At 38.7% G+C, this 17,204-nt stretch overlaps 1 protein-coding gene across 6 annotated transcripts in view; it reads left to right on the top strand.

Moving 5' to 3' along the window:
- The window catches only part of ZDHHC1 (zDHHC palmitoyltransferase 1), a 36,451-nt gene that overhangs the window by 6,698 nt on the left and 12,549 nt on the right, over positions 1-17,204 (top strand). For 4 of the 6 annotated variants that reach the window (XM_072980393.2, XM_020810993.3, XM_078380387.1 and 1 more), the window contains 5 exons: positions 529-653; positions 787-945; positions 5,920-6,032; positions 11,395-11,480; positions 16,636-16,729. In XM_072980393.2, the coding sequence (XP_072836494.2) occupies positions 529-653; positions 787-945; positions 5,920-6,032; positions 11,395-11,480; positions 16,636-16,729 (577 nt within the window). The remainder of the gene's footprint in view (positions 1-528; positions 654-786; positions 946-5,919; positions 6,033-11,394; positions 11,481-16,635; positions 16,730-17,204) is intronic. The other 2 variants (XM_072980395.2, XM_020810998.3) reach the window with 1 other exon arrangement.

Raw genomic sequence — 17,204 nt, forward strand, 5'->3', positions numbered from 1 at the left:
ACTTCAAGAAAACCGTAAAGTAAGAGTGGGCAACATCCAGTCCACAGGGCAATTCTTACCCCTCATACTCCTCACATTCCCTATTTGTTTGTTTGCTTGCTTGTTTTTGTTTATTTAGGGGGTAAAGATTTTTTTTCTCAAAAAGTATCTTTGTGCCCTCTCGGCTGTGGGGACAATTTTGCCATCTTCTAGGAGGAAGACTCTTCAATACCCAGGGCCCCTTATCATCACAATTCTTTTTTAAAATATTAAGAAAATTGGACACAAGAGGGTACAGCTCCAAAGTGTCCAGTATAGAGTGGTAGAATATACCAGATGGGCAGGATATAAATCAAATAAATAAATAAATAAATACATCTGAATTTCTAAAACATGGTGTGCATTATTTTTAGTGACTCAAAACCAAGCAAGTGTCCTTCAGGTCATCTGTGGTTTCCATATAGGAGGATGGTATGTTCTCTGGTTGACCGAGAAAGGGATGGATAATTGCCTACTCCTATGTTAAGAACTCTTATGCTTCCTTGGCAGGCTCTTCCTGAATAGTGTGATATCTGCCATCTGTGGTCTTCTCCTAATCCTGCTCATCGCTTCCTATGTCTTTGTGGAGTTTTTCCTTAATCCCATGAAGTTGCGCACTGACCAGCACTTTGAAGGTATTTATCTAAACTGCATGGTGAATATCATTGCTGCAGTGTTTCTCCTATGTCCACTGTGGCCCTCTTAATTAGGGGGTACATTTGTAGTTAAGCTCAATTTTTCACTTTTTAATACTTTTCTGTTTTGTAGGCTTGAAGAATCAGACAGACTTGTGGTTTGTGTTCCTTCCTGCTGCTCCCATTGAGACTCAAGCAGCAGCCATTTTGGTATTGGCTGGGGTCCTGATTCTCTTGGGACTGGTGACTCTGATCCTTTTGGGCCATCTGCTGATCTTCCACATTTATCTCAGTATGTATCTTATTTTGTTTGCATTTTTATATTATTTGTTCAGTGTATTCTCCTGCTTCCTCTCATAGGAGCTTAGAGAGGTATTGCTGTTCAAATTAATTAGCATCCCCACTACTTCTGCACAATGGTTGATATTCTGTTGTATTTGGCACAGTCTGTCTTTATGCCTGTGGAGGTTCATAAGAGTTACACCAGTGCAGTCTGCATATATGATTGTGGGACTGACCTCACAACTGTATCTATGTAATTGTTTCATGGATACAGTTTCTGCTTCAATTCAAAATTTGCAACAGCTTGTGCAGCTTCAAGTTATGCAAGCACTGCTACACAACAGGATTTAGGCCTTTTATACAGAAGCAGCTGGAAGTCTGGCATATTGTTTGAAATTTCTGGCTTTGTAATCTTCTTTCTCCTTATTTTCCACCCTAGTTCTGTGCTAAATAATAACAATACTGCTAATAATGGTAATTTTTGATTTGTGTTTAAAAGCCAGGGCCAGTACTATCTATAAAGTAGCTCAGTGTTTATGTCCTATTATAGCTGAGTGGGTTTAGGAACTAAGACTGAGTGTGGTTTATCTGTTACCACACCATGAGCCCATTGCAGAGGTGAGATTTGTATAGGGAACTTCCAGATTCATAACTCAGTTTCATGGCTTTGCCATACGAGTATTAGATTTTCCAGAGGCCTCAAATTCTGAATAAATTTATATCTCCTTTCTTCTAATCATAGTTATTAGTATATTTTATAAAGTGCCTAGAGTTTTCTAAATGTTGTACAGAAATTAAAGGAAATAATTAAAAAGGCAGTCCCTATTCCCTAGGGATTTGGTTTGTCATATAATAAGGCATAATACAAAGAGGAGAAAGAAAATGAAAGCAAGCATATTTAAGTACTGTACCAGTTTTCAAAATGACATAATTGATTTGATTGATCATGGCATCTTGTCAGATCATTGTGGTACCCATGATAGAGGTCATAGCTTCCGAGATGCATAGGACCTAAAAGGCAGTTGTTCTCAGCCCAGGCTTATGAAGTGGGTCTCATGACTGCTAGCAAGAGATGGCTTGCATCTAACAAGGACTGGAAAGAATGTGTTTGCCCATAGCATGAAGAACTTCATCAGGAGGGTTTTAAGCTGAATTAGAAGGGGGAGGGAGACACAAGCACAAAATAAGAAGCTTTACACACAATAAGAGGAATGGGCCAAACTGATTAAAACGGCAGTGGCGGCAGCAACAGCAGCAGCAACAACAACAACATTTACAAAAATGTACAAAGACAAACAGGCCATAAATCACACACCCTCCAGGGTCTGTATATGAATGCCAGGAGTAGGGGAAACAAACAAGAAGAACTCAAAATTTTAATTCAGGAGGGTATGACTTGATAGGATTAACTGAAACTTGGTGGGATGACTCCCATGACTAGAATACAGCAATTAAGGGATATAAACTGATCCAAAAGAACAGAGATAATAAAAAAGGGAGGTAGAGTTGCAGTATATGTCAAAAATATACATTCCTGCACAGAAATACTGGAGGAGCAGATTGGCTGTCCCATCAAGAGCATCTGGATCAACCTAGTTGGGGCAAAAAAGAAAAGGAACTTGGTATTTGGCATCTACTACCAATCACCCAATCAAAGTGAGGAAGCAGACGAGACTTTTGAAAAACAAATTGCAAGGTTTTCAGAGACACAACATAGTAGTGTTGGGAGATTTCAGTTATCCAGATATATGTTGGGAGGCAAATTCTGCCAAATATGGCCCTTCCAAGAAATTCCTGGCTTGTGTGTCTGATAATTTTCTTCTATAAAAAGTGGAGAAAAACTAGAGAATTTGCTATTCTTGACTTGATTCTGACCAACAGAGATGACTTGGTGGGGGAAGTGGCAGTAAGGGGAACTCTAGGTGAGAGTGACAGTGTCCTTCTAAAATTCTTGATTTCAAAGGAAACGAAAGCAGAGTAGCTGCACACTTCTGCTGGATTTTTAAAAAGCCAATTTTAATAATCTCAGAACAAGGATAAGGAAGGTCCCATGGCAAGGAGATCCTAACAAGAAAAGGAGACCAAGAAGGGTGGGAGCCTCTAAAAGAAGAAATTCTAAAGGCACAACTACAAACAATTCCATCAAGAAAAAAAGGGGAAGGTGGCACAAAGGCCAGTGTGGCTTCATAAAAAGGTCAGGGAGGACCTAAAAACCAAAAAAGACATGTACAGGAAGTGGAAAGAAGGCCAGGCCATAAAGGATGTGTAGCAGACAAGTAACAAGGAAATGCAGGGGATGGCATTAGGAAGGCAAAAGCTGAGAAAGAGCTGAGGTTATTTAGAGACACTAAAAACAATTAAAAAAGCATTCTTCGGGTATGTTAGTAACAAAAGATAAACAAAAGGCATAGTGGCACAGCTCCGCAATGGAGATGGAAAAATGATAACAGATGACAAAGAAAAGGCAGAGGTGCTCAATTCCTATTTTAGTTCAGTCTTTTCCCATAAAACAGATTATGAACTTACAAACAAATTGGAAGTGCAAGTGGTGGTGGGGACAGGAATGCAGCTGGAGATAAACAAATAGTCAAGGAATACCTTACTACCTTGAATGAATGAGTTCAGATCTCCACGGCTGGATGAACTGCATCGGAGAGTACTGAAGGAACTGGCTGAAGAACTCTCAGGACCGCTATCCATTGTTTTTTCTAAATCATGGGAAACGGGTGAGGTGCCAGAGGACTGGAGGAAGGCTATCTTCAAAAAGGGCAAAAAAGAGGAACCTGGGAACTACAGGCCAGTCAGCCTGACATCAGTCCCAGGCAAAATTCTGGAAGAGATTGTAAAACAGTCATTGTGCAAGCACCTAGTAAACAATGCATAATAACTAGAAGCCAACACGGATTTGTCAAGAACAAATCCTGCCAAACTAATTTGATCTCGTTTTTGATCAGATAGACCAGGCTTGCCCAACCTGCGGCCCAAGGGCCACATGCGGCCCAGGTTGGCTCAAAATGCGGCCCAGTGCAATTTTTTATTTTTAAAGAAATTCCAAAGTTTCAAGTTACACTGCTGGCACTTGCGGCTGGAATGCGGCTGGGGCACGTCACAACGGTAGGGGGGGGAGAGAAGGAAGGAAGGAAGGAGCGGGAGGGGAAGGGGGCTGTGTAACTGCATTGCGTCGTCCCCGTCAATAGGTGGACCCCCTCCAGGCCCCATAAAGCCACCAGAGTCGAAGCTGGCAGCCTCTGCTGTCTGAGATCGCAGCTGCCGATAAGGGCGCTTGGAGCGGGGCTGCGGAGGATGGCTAGGGCTGCCCCCCCATGCGGTCCAAACCAAATTTATGTGCGGCCCAAACCAAATTTTCATCTTCTAATGTGGCCCAGGGAAGGTGAAAGGTTGGACACCCCTGAGATAGACAGAGGGAATGCTGTAGACATAGTACAGTATATCTTTTTGACAAAGTGCCCCATGATCTCCTAATAACCAAGCTAACTAGGTATGGGCTGAATAGATCAAGTGTCAGGTGGATACACAATTGGGTACAGAATTGTACTCAAAGGGTGATGATTAATTGGTCCTTCTCTAACTGGGAGGAGGTAATAAGTGGGGTGCCCCAAAGCTCAGTCCAGGGCCCAGTACTCTTCAATACAGGCGTACCATAGTTTATAAATTTAATGTGTTCTCCAGGACATTTTGTAATGTGAAAATTTTGCAATCCGAAATGCGGTTTCCCATAGGAGCGCATGCATGGGTGTGGCGCTATAAACCTCCCCGGTGCAATGCAAACTTGCTTTGTATTGTTGAAAAATTTGTAACTTGAGACATTATTTTCAATGGATTTTCGGTTAGTAAACCAAAAATTACGTTAACTGAAGCGAATTGCACAGTTACAAGATTGGAGATACCTGTCTCAGCAGAATAACAAGCAAGAAGGATCTTGGAATTGCTGTAGACCACAAGCTAAATACCGTGTTTTCCTGAAAATAAGACAGGGTCTTATATTAATTTTTGCTCAAAAAAACACGATAGGGCTTATTTTCAGGGGATTCAGGAAATCCCTCAAGGTGCTAGTCCCCCTCTATTCAGCACTGGTTAGGCCCCACCTTGAGTGTTGTGTCCAATTCTGGACACCACACTTCAAGAAGGATGCTAACAAATTGGAACAGGTTCAGAGGAGTGTGACAAGGATGATCATGGGGCTGGAAACCAAGCCTTATGAGGAAAGGCTGAAAGAACTGGGCATGTTTAGCCTTGAGGGGTGATATGGTAGCACTTTTCAAATATTTGAAAGGCTGTCATACAGAGGAGGGGCAAGATTTGTTCTCGAGCATCCCAAGGTGCAGGACACGCAACAATGGGCTCAAGTTAAAGGAAGCCAGATTTCGGTTGAATATTAGGATAAACTTCCTAACTGTTAGAGTAGTACGACAGTGGAACCAGTTGCCTCGGGAGTTGGTGAGCGCTCCAACACCGGAGGCATTCAAGAAAAACTTGGATAATTACCTGGCAGATATGCTTTGATTGTATTCCTGCATTGAGCAGGGGGTTGGACTTGATGGCCTTGTAGACCCCTTCCAACTTCACTTTCCTATGATTCCATGATCTCCCTCAGATGCAGTGCAGTCTTATTTAGGACATTTTAAAGGGCTTTTCCCCTTCTAGTAGTACAATGCATATGTATCCTAATTTTCAAACAAGTGAAGTAGCACTGATGCCCAACCATTCATTATGCCTGGATTGCTACCTTGCCCTTGAAACATGGGCACAGCTTTCCAATGAAGGCTAAATCATGACTGGAACACACTTATTGATTAACCGGGTAAGTGTAGATACCCTTTTCTGAAGCTAAGCTGGCATCATTCACAAAACAATTATTTGGAGCTTTCTTTTTTCCTTTTCTTCTTTTTTGCCATTGCTGCTTTGTTCACTTGTTGAAGTTTCTGCCCTTTGCCTTAATTACTCTTCTTTCATCTGTGTTTAGTGTGGCATAGAATGACCACCTATGAATACATTGTGCAACGGCGTCCCCCACAGGAGATAAAGGATCCTGACAAGCAGCCAGAATCTTGCCCTCCCCAAGTGAGGCCGATTCAGGTAAGAGTCCCATTCAGAGTTCCTCCTCAGGTACAGTCTCTACTATATTACTATGGTTTTTAAAAAATTAACCATTGTTGTTTGGTGCAATATGGCTATATCACACACCCTACACTTTTCACGAATTCTTTCTGCGTATATCAACATTGTCTGCCATTTATTGGAAAACTGTTTGATTTTGAGAACCCGATAGTCACCTTTCATTTGTATGAAGTCACCTTTCTAGCTCCTGTGGTCAGAGGAGAAAAATAGATTCAGAGCTGAATCAATACTATGTTGCATGGCATTTCCCAATGACAAGAGCTGCTTACTCCTCTTTACTCAGCCATATGAAAGGAGCTCAAATTTGTGGATCAAAAGGGTAAGGGATGTGGTCTTTCAGAGGCTTTTGATGATAATGGTTTTCAAAGTTGAGTGGAGGTACAGATCTCCTTTTGTTTCCTTCTTTTCCCTCAAGCCCTGACTAGGTCTACCAGGTTTCTTTTGGTGCCTGACTACAGTGGATTGATTGGAACCAAGAATAGGCAAAGTGTGGTCATATAGATGTTGCTTCATTTTTAAAACTTTTTACTATCAACTGTACTGACTAGGGCTGATGGGAATTGCAGGTGAAAAACATCTGTGAAGGACATCAGTTTGCACCCACTTGATTTAAAGCGTGATTTAGGTTTAAATCAAGTTTCTCATTCGTGCACCTACATGTATTTCATAAACAATTCTGCAGATTTTACAACTAAATTATAATAATTAAGAAAAATTACACTTATTTTTACACTGTTTCGTTTCATACAGTCAACTAAGTCATGCATTTCTGTGTTGTATTATGTGCAGTTTCCACATTTTCTTCTTTTTTTCAACCTATGGGAGAATGCCTTTAAAATATATGGTGCTGTTGCGACTGGCAGCCACTGAGGTTTTGAGATTAACAAATTGTATACTGGATAATTTAGTTTTTCCTCTTTGTCCCAGTGGATTGCACATTTCTGCTATGTCATGTGTGTGGATGCACACAGGGAGCAACTTCCTTAGGTTCAAGGACTAATCCCCTCCCCCTGCCCCCAAAACCCTCCAGAGGCTGTACAAATTACCAAAATTGCAAAACAATTAAAATACGAAATCAGAAGAGTCCAGATGTCTCTACTTTTGATTGATGGTTGTTTCATCATTTTAGAAATGGTCTATTTAAAAGTTGAATTGCTGCAGCTGGACGATTTGAGGAGTGGTAATTTATGAGGTTCTTTTGCTGGGGAAACCATTTTTGCTTTTGTCTTTTGTCTGTTTTTAATTTTATTTTTTAAAATTCCCAAAGCAAATACAAGAATACAAAACACTTACTAATGCAATCTAAAACAGTGCACCCCAATACCCACAGGACCCTTTGGAGCAATACAGTACTTTTATTACCAACCTCCTTTCCAAAATTGTATTGATTGTTGCTTAGAGGCTTTCCCTTTCCTTTGACCAATACAAATTCAATAAATCTACCCCAAATAGCATAAAAATATTTAAACTTATTTCCCCTCTTTTCATCTTAAGTTCAGTAGTCAATTTATCATTTAACGCAATGTCCCATACTTCGTTATATCAGTCTTCTAATTCAATATCATTTTTATCTTTCCAGAATCTAGCTATTAATATTCTAGCAGTTGTCATAAAATTAGAAATCAATTCCTTTGAGCAATAATCATTATGTCTTATCAAAAATTGACAGCAAAGCAATTTTAGAATGAAGTTTGATATCTTTTCCAAATATATCACATATTTCCTTAAAAATCAATTTCCAAAATTTCTGAATCAATTTACATTCCCACCACATATGATAAGTGCTAATTTCTTCATCACATTTCGAACAGGCCTTAGAATAGTCTGAATTTATTATGTTCAATTTCACCAGAGACATGTACCATCTTAAACTAATTTTAATTTTTCCCCCTTTATTCTCACCGTCATTAATCTTAAAACTCTCATCGTCCAAATTTTTGTCCAATCCTCTGTTTTAATTTCTGTCTTTAAATCATGTTCCCAAATTGATTTCAAAGCTTCTATTTCAGTCTCTTTTTCCTCTTGTTCCAAAATTAGGTTATAAATTCTACTTACTGCTCCCTTCCTCAAAGCATCTTTCTGTATGTCTTCATGTGATGATAGAAATTGTTCATACTTAGTACATTCTCTACATTTGCCATTATTCTTCAACCATTCATTTGTCCAACTATCTAATTGGATATAATTATACCATGATAGTTTATTTGTTTGAGATTTAACTATAATCTGATCCTTCAATCTCATTGTAATCATCCAATCCTTCAATCTGGCAACTTTTTTATCCTTAACAAATTAACTAAACCCTTCAAGTTTGCTGGGAAATTTTCTATTTCGGTCACTAATTTTAGTGGTGAAGTAAAGGGACATAACTTCTTTTTATATCTGTTCTAGACATTTAACATGTTTCTTAAAAAGGGTTGTTCACCTGATTTATTGTATTTCTTTTTACTACACTAAACATATATTTTTCAATATTCCCATTGATTTCTGAGGATTCCATATCCCACCAAATTAACCTTCCTTTGTTATATACAATATCTCCAATAAATCTTAGTTGATTCGCTATATAATAATTTTTTATATTAGGAATACCTAAACCTCCATATTTTTGAGCCTTATACCAATATCTTTTATTTATTCTTGATTTTTTAACCTTGATTACAAAATCCATTAATTAATCTCTGCCAATACCTAAAATCTTTATCTTCTAATTGTATTGGGAGCATCCTGAATAAAAAAGAAATTTTTGGTAATATTTTCATTTTGATCATAATGATTCTCCCAAACCACAGTAGTTGCAATTTATCTTTAATATCACTTTTTAATTTGTTAAAATTTTGTTTCTTTGATTTTCGAGTCACTTTAACTATATTTATACCTAAATATTTAATATAATTACACATTTTGAAACCATATTTATTTACAAATGTTCATATTTATTGTAATTAAACACCATTATTTGTGTTTTTTGCCAGTTAATAGTTAATCCTGTTATTTCCCAAATTTTTCTAAATGATTTTTAATTGTATCCATACTTTCTAATGGGTTTTTAATGGTTAATAATGAATCATCAGCAAATAAATTAATGTTACTTGTATCATTTTTACCTAATCCTTTAATTAATTCATCATTTCTTATTGCATTAGCTAACAGTTCTATAATCATGCAAAACAATATTGGTGAAAGTGGACAGCCTTGTCTTGTACCTCGGCCTAGAAAAATTCACTCTGTTAAACCATCATTCACTATTACTTCTGAAGTATTATCTGAATATAATTTATCTATAACCCAAATAAATCTTGTACCAAATCCCCAAATCTTTATAAAAACAGCTTTAATGTTGTCCATTCCACACAATCAAAGGCCTGAAATATGTCTAGTGATTTGGAATAAGAATAGTTAATTAATGTTTCCAAGAAGGTGGCATTGTCTCTCCTTCCAATATTTTATTATAATACATGTTTAGCTTCGGTATCAAAATGGAACTAAGATGTTTATAATATTCTGGACCCATTCGACAGGCCCTGGTGTTTTACCATTTCTCAGTTTATTAATAATTCCAGCAATTTCTTCTTCTTTAATCTCTTCTAATATTTTTTATCACATTCCAATAACTTAGTTTTTAAATTCTCATTTATATAATTTTCTATATCCTCTTTCAGTACATTGTTTCCTTTATATAATTTCTGACAAAATTCTTGAAAAATCTTCAATTTATCTTTCATTATATTACATCTCTTGCCTGTTCTATGTTTAATTACCCCAATCGTGTTTTAATCCTCTAATTTTGCACATTCTAGCTAATAATTTATTGCTAAATTCAATTTATTGCTAAATTCAAAAAATCCTCTTTATATACATCAAATCCCTCTTAACTTTTTCTGTCTCTAAGTTTTCTAGTTCCTTTCTCTTTGCCTGAATTTCTGCCAATATCCTTCTATCTCTTTCTTTAAAAATTGCTTTCCAAATTTCTCAATTCTTTTTCCAGTTTTTTCACATTTATCTCCTTAATTTTTTTTCAGTTTACAGGATTCCCTTATTGTCATTCCTCTTGGAATTGCTTTCATCATGTCCCACAAGAGGCCTAATTTTGTACCTCCTGCTTCAATATTTCATTTGAAATCTTTCTCAGTCATCCCCACATTTCCTTCCCTAAATCAGTCCGTCCTTTGAAATACATTGACAGCAGGCTGAATCCAACTTAGACATATCGAACATAACCAAACGAAAAAAAGGGGACTTACATTTCTGGTGATCAACTTGTCCCATTGATTCCAGTTGGCCTGCTCTGTGTTATGTGCTGCCAAGTCAGAACTGACTTTCAGCAACCCTAATGTGGCTTTCAAAGTAAATGAGAAATTTAAGGAGTGATTTTACCAGTGCCATCCACCCAGTGAATTTCCATGTCTGAAATATGGAATCCATATGATCCATACGATCTCCTAAATCCTAGTATGTCACTTTGTTCACCACGTCAAACTGAGTGATACTGCAGTAAGTATGTACATATATGGATCCAACCCAGTATTTATCTTGGAAAATGAAACCTGTTAAATCATCCTAAGAAAACAATCCAGATTCTAAAAGTCACTTGTTGCATTTTAGTAAAGTGTGACATGCTGAAGCCTTGCTTCTGTGCTCTGCCTGCTGCATGGTTAGAGACAGTTCAGATTGTACAGAGTAGCATAATTAGGATCTGAATGCTAAAAGTTGTAAGATATGTAGGTAGAATTGCTGGAACAAATGAGCTGTCGGAAGGAGTTGTAGGATTCAAAAATATTAAAACTGGACAGGGTGTGTGTGTGTGCGATATCCCCTTTTTAGTTGAACAAGGTGATATTGATGGTTGTTGCGGGTTTTTCAGGTTCTTTGGCCGTGCTCTGAAGGTTGTTCTTCCTGACGTTTCGCCAATCTCTATGGCCGGCATCTTCAGAGGACTGGAGTCAGAACTCTGGCTATACTCTGTTGCTGTTTGTTGGATAGTTGGGTATTTATAGCTGTGTGAACAGCTTTTGTCTTTTTTCAGGAGATAAGGTGATCAGCGTGTTTTTTGTTGATAAGGGGGGAGAGATTATCTTCAGCTGAACACAGCAGAATGGTTACATATGTGATAAAATTTTGTTTTGAAAACATTATTGGAATAATAATATTGAAATTGGTAAGTACCTGCGCTAAACAATCTAAATGTTTCTTCACTGTCCTGATATGTCAAGGCAGTTATAAAAACAGAATTTTGCCATTATGTTTTATTGCGAAAGAGAGCCGTTAACTTGTGAGGATGCCGTGGTTGTACATTTAAAAATACTCATGTTTGTTTCAGGAAATACAGTTCTATACAGGAAGTCTTGGATATACCAATCCTGAAATCCAAATAGAGGACTCTTCAGGGTTAACATCTGGGAAGGAGTGAGTACAGCTAATGAAAAGTTGTGTTTCACATAATTGAGCTGGCCTAGACAATGTTCTATTGCCATACTTAACTTAGACATTCTCCTAATTACAAGTGGAGAAGCTAAATTCTTATGTGAACGAAGTATAAGAGAAAGTGGCCTTTGTGAATCACACATATGATTTCTTTTTGCTCCTGTGCAAATGTCCTTGGAACATTCTAGAACCTAAAAAGAGTAGTAGAACACTCCTCCACCACACATACTCCCCACCCTGTATCTAATCCTCCCTTCTCTTTCTGAGGCTGCTGAGAGAACACCTGACCAACTTCTCTAGAGCCTTTGCATATGCTTCTCAGGCCTTCTACAGTTTGCATATACTGTACAGTCGTGCCCCACTTTACGATTACTCCGTTTAATGATGAATCCGCTTGACGGCGATCACAAAATGATTCCAATGGGCAAAAACCGCTTTGCGATGATTGGTTCTCTGCTTCGGGAACCGATTTTCGCTTTACGACGATCAAAAACAGCTGATTGTTGAGTTTCAAAATGGCCACCGGCTGAATAAAATGGCCCCCCGCTGTGCTTAGGGACAGATTCCTCGCTGCACAGGCATGAAAAATGGCCGCCCCTATGGAGGATTCTTCACTGGACGGTGAGTTTTTGGCCGATTGGAATGCATTGAAAGGTTTTCAGTGCGTTTCAATGGGCTTTTAAATGTAGCTTTATGATGTTTTCGCTCTACAGCGATTTCGCTTGAATGAATTAATGTCGTTAAGCGAGGCACCACTGTAGTTATACTTACCTTGACTACCTTTTCCCTTATGAGCTCCATCCTAAAAATATATTAATAAATTGTTAGTTATATTTATCATTCATTGTAGTCATAGTCATTAGTTAATGGCCATTCCTGTGTTTTATGGTCCCAAGGCCCATTTATGAAGTGTGTCAACTGCAACAACAGTAAGGTTTTCCTCACTGACAGACTCTTAAAGGCCTTTATTGCCTGGGTGAGGTGCATCAAATGCAGAAATGCCAGTTATGTTATTAATTCCCCAAGGCAGCCATCAAAAACCAGCTGTGTCCCCCTTGAAATTATAACTTTGAAAAAAGTTCTTGTACATGGTCAGCACCATGGCCAGAGACCACCTGGGTTCCAATAGAATTTATTTATAAAACAACTTCCAAGCAGTTTCTTATAGAGGCACTCCAGTCCAACACTACCTCCACTAAAGTCCTTGAGGAGCCATCTACTCAGCTATGACTCAAAGTGCCTGTCTTGTTTAGGTGAAAGATACCAGCCCCAACAGGGTCAGTTTTGTGAAAGCTTAACCAAAGTTGCTATCAAAAATCATCAGTCCTGCCTTTGGGAAGAATCACTTTAGGTCAGTGGTTCTTAACCTTTGTTGCTCGGATGCTTTTGAACTGCAACTCCCAGAAACCCCAGTCAGGACAGCTGGTGGTGAAGGCTTCTGGGAGTTGCAGTCCAAAACTCCTGAGTAACCCAAGGTTAAGAACCAGTGCTTTAGGTGATAGACACTATTTCAACAGCGATCCTTTCACCAGCCTCTGCCATAAGCAAAATGGCACGTAAGAAGCCAGCTATAGAGGTCCCCCAATCAGCTACACCTCCAGAGCAAATTCTAGTAGGCTAGGCTGATCCAGTGGATAGGCAAGCAACAGCTCCCTCAGTTGAATCTTTGGAGCTCACCTTGACTTTGAAAGGACCAAAACCAACTCCTGCTAAAAAAAAAAAGGAAATAAAAACATTGGAATCAGAACCACCTAGACATATGGAAAAGACTAATTTGCAAAAGCTTCCTCGAAAATTGCCTCCTGTTGCTTCTCTGTTAGAACAAGATTTCTTGGCCTGTCTCAACTCCAAGTTGGAATTGGAAGCTCAAAACAGAGCTCTCACACCCCTTTCAAGCAAACCATCAGAATGGGGTATTCGTGCTAAGAAAGCCCTTGACAGGTTATGACCAGCTGCCACTCATAGCTCAAAACCAATACCCTCCTTTCAGGGTGGGGTCTCAAAAATCTCCTCTCTTTCCTCTAACTCACCTGCCAGACATGACCATTCTTCATCAAAGTCCAAGCAAATCCTACTATCCAATAGAAGATCCAAGACCAGCCTTTATCCTCTGTATGGTTTTCAGATCCTGAATGGGATCATCATCTTTCTAGGCCTTACCAGCAAAAAAGCATTTTGGATTCTATAGAGGATACCCTCTTGTGGTCACATCTTTCCTGTCTTGGCATCAAAAATCCTTTAGATTTCATTCCAGATCACTGGAACTGAGGCAAGGATCTCATTACTAGAACATTGGAACTGAGGCAACAACATCATTCTAGATCAAGGTGAAAATTTAATTTGACATCATCAGAACCAAAAGGATGATCCCATTGAAATCCCTTGGTATTGAAGTGGTCATTGATATCAAGGTAGCAGTCAACATGCTGACCACCTACAACTATGAGATGCAAGGTTACAAAACCATTGAAGCAGTCACTACTATCTAAACATAAAGCTGTTGATGATTGTGGGAGGCAGATCCCCTTGTTTGCCTTCTCCACCTATGCAACCAAAGTGGAGTAAATTATTAGCTCCACAAAACACGACTTCACTACACTTTCTTTTGCATCAGGCTTCAGTTTGAAAGTCTCATCATAAGTGCCACAGTGCATGTTCTTGCACCCCCCCTCCGCCAAAAACAGTCTTCTCTCTGTATCCAACAACAAGGCCCCTCCTTGGGACCGGACTACAGACACTGATCCCCAGCACCTGATGCATCTTGGCATCAAAGACCTAGCCTTGTCACTAAGGATCCCACGCTTTTGATCCTGAAAACAAAAGCTCGCACAATTAACCACTGGTAAAAAGTCATAGTACTTCTCTAACCAAACAATTAATGAGTCATTAAAAAAGACAGTGTAACAACCTCCTTCTCTATTTCACCAAAGAGTCCTGTTACACTATATCAACACTCTCTCACACTTCAGGTAGACTGCCACCAACCATTCCCTATAATGAGTCACACAGACAGGAATGGATTTCAAAAACAAGAGAACTAAAATTTATTGATTGGTACACACTTGGATTGGTAAACAAATAAAACAAGAGACTATTTAAATCAAGGCACTAGCATAAACAGACTCTAAATGTTTGTTCATACAGAACACAGAGCTCACACAGAACTCCACAAAACTCAATACAGAACTGCTCCAGCAGAACTTAAAACAGAACTCCTTCATGACACACTTTCCCCAATATATATCCATCCCAGCTCCACCCACTGATGTCCCGCCTTCCTCCCACTATTGGATGTTAAACTCCCTCCAAAACCTTGAATGACAGGAGACATCATAGCTGGCTGTAACAGACAGGAAAAAGGTGTACTCACCACAGTTGATTCTCCTTTGTGCCGATTCCAATCTGAAATAGGGGAAAAACAATCTGTCATGGCCTGTGCAACTGATTCTTCTTCCAATCTGTGAGATAACTCACACAATCTATTTGTGAATCTGCTCTGAATTCAGACATTCAAAGCCTCCATCTCCTTTGTAAGATCTTTCATTTTATCCAATCTGGTTCAATGTATGAACATCAAGTCACTCCAGCTTCCAGTTCACCAACCCCTCTTCACCATTCAGATCCAGTCTGTGATTAAATCACTTGTACTACTGAGCGAACTATCTGCCATCTTGTAACTGTGCATTTATTCCCCTCCTCCCTGTGTAGAACTTTGCATTTATCCCTGTTGACAGTGGTTCTGCAATCTCTTCAGCAAGTTCCTTCAATATCTTTGGATGTGGTACATCCGGCCCGGGGATTTGAACTCAAAGTAGTAAAATATTCCTTGACTATTTGTTTATCAATCTCAAGCTGCAATCATATCCCCTCCCTTTGTACTTCACATTTGCCAGAGGGTCATTGTGTACCTGAACCACTGTTTCTTTTCTCTGTCTTTTTTTATGCATGTACCTGAAGAATGCTTTTTTGTTATTTTTAATGTCTCTTGATAACTTCAGTTCATTTTCAGCTTTTGTCTTCCTACAAAAGCTTCAGTTCATTTTCAGCTTTTGTCTTTCCTGCAGTTATTTACAATTTCTCTGTACTCTTTCTTGGAATGCTTTCACAAATCCAATTCTGAAGAGATTCGTAAGGGACTTAAGAATGCCTACCCTGACAGACATTCACCCAGCCCAAAGATGTCACTTCCTTTGTTTATTTGGTTTTCACACAACTAACAAAACCCAGTTTGAAGCAATGGATATTTCTGATCTCCATCTCCTCTCCTACAAGACCCACTTTCTGGTGGCAGTAACGTCTGCTTGTAGAGTTAGTGAATTAGATGAATTAGATGCACTTTGGTGTAATTTACCCTTCTTACAGTCTTAGGAGGACAAAGTGTCTTTCTCTCCTGACCTCTTCTTTCTACCCAAAGTAGAAAATCTTTTATGATAAGTTAGAAACCAAAGAGGAAGGACTGTAGTTCAGTCCTTCATCTTTGCATGGGTTCCATCTGTGGTACCTTCAGTTCAAAAGCTCAGGTGTAGATGATGGGAAATGCTTCATCTATTTGCAAATTTGGAGGGTTGTTGTTGAGCAGGAGCAAAAACTAATGAAACAGGACACACATGCTTTTAGTGCAACATAGTTGTAGTTACAGCTCCAGTAGTCTGCTAAGTTTTCCATTGCTTTTAGACAAGTATGTGAGATCCAAATATGAGACATGATGCAAATCTGGCAAAATGAAACCAGTCATATACAAAGTTAATTCAGATAATAAATTAGCACAAGTAAGAAGAGAACACTTCAAGGCAGAGTGACATAGCAGATAACCAGGCAATCATCAAGTTTTATCTTCATGACTACATCTGGGTTTTTAAAAAAATGTTATCCTTATTTGTCCAGACTAAATTGACTCATCATAATATCGTGGATTTTTTAAGTCTTCTTAAAAGTTGTTTGTTCGACAAAAGTTTCAGAGCCCTTTTACTTACATTGTCTGTGAGAGCCCCTGGAGAGCCTCTGGCAGTAAGAGATGACAGTATTTAGCTAGATGGACTGATAGTCTGCCTTGGTATAAAGTAGTTTCTTGTGTCTCTATGTGGAGGTTCAGCTTCATAGGTATATGCAAAACCAATATCCATACTTTTGTTTTCAGCCTACCCAAATTTTGCATCCGCAGTGATGGTTCAGAGGACAAGCTTATTCTATCCCCTGAGTTTCCAGAGGTGCATGATGGAGACCAGCCACAGGTGAGTGAAAGGTTTCTCCATCAAACACTTTTACAGTTATCTTCCATGACTGAACTGGAATGCTTGAATAGAGATATGCTTGGTTTAAAAAAAATCATATCTTACATTTCAGGTGCCTCGTTTGTTTTCATATAATTGTTTTTGTGCACAATTCATTTTTTGTGCAACAACTAATTTAACAAAAAAAAGAGACTGGCTCTTTTGGGTTATTTCATTTCAGGTTTCCTCATTCTTTTTCCTGATGCTAGTTCAAATTCAGCCCTACAACACCCTTGGAAATTAATCCAAAAAAGCAGAGAGGAAAGACAACAGAAAATCATTCGAATCCAAAAGCAGGCAACAGTACATTTCAAAGAAAAACTGTCATTAGAAATATGTAGTCAGGCACATATTTCTGTTACCACATTCATACAGCCCAGTATCTAAGTCCAAACCAGTCGAAACACCCCTACCCCAAAATATACACCTTTAACAG

This window comes from Pogona vitticeps, chromosome 10 (genome assembly GCF_051106095.1).
Source record: "Pogona vitticeps strain Pit_001003342236 chromosome 10, PviZW2.1, whole genome shotgun sequence".
Taxonomy (NCBI): Eukaryota; Metazoa; Chordata; class Lepidosauria; order Squamata; family Agamidae; genus Pogona; species Pogona vitticeps.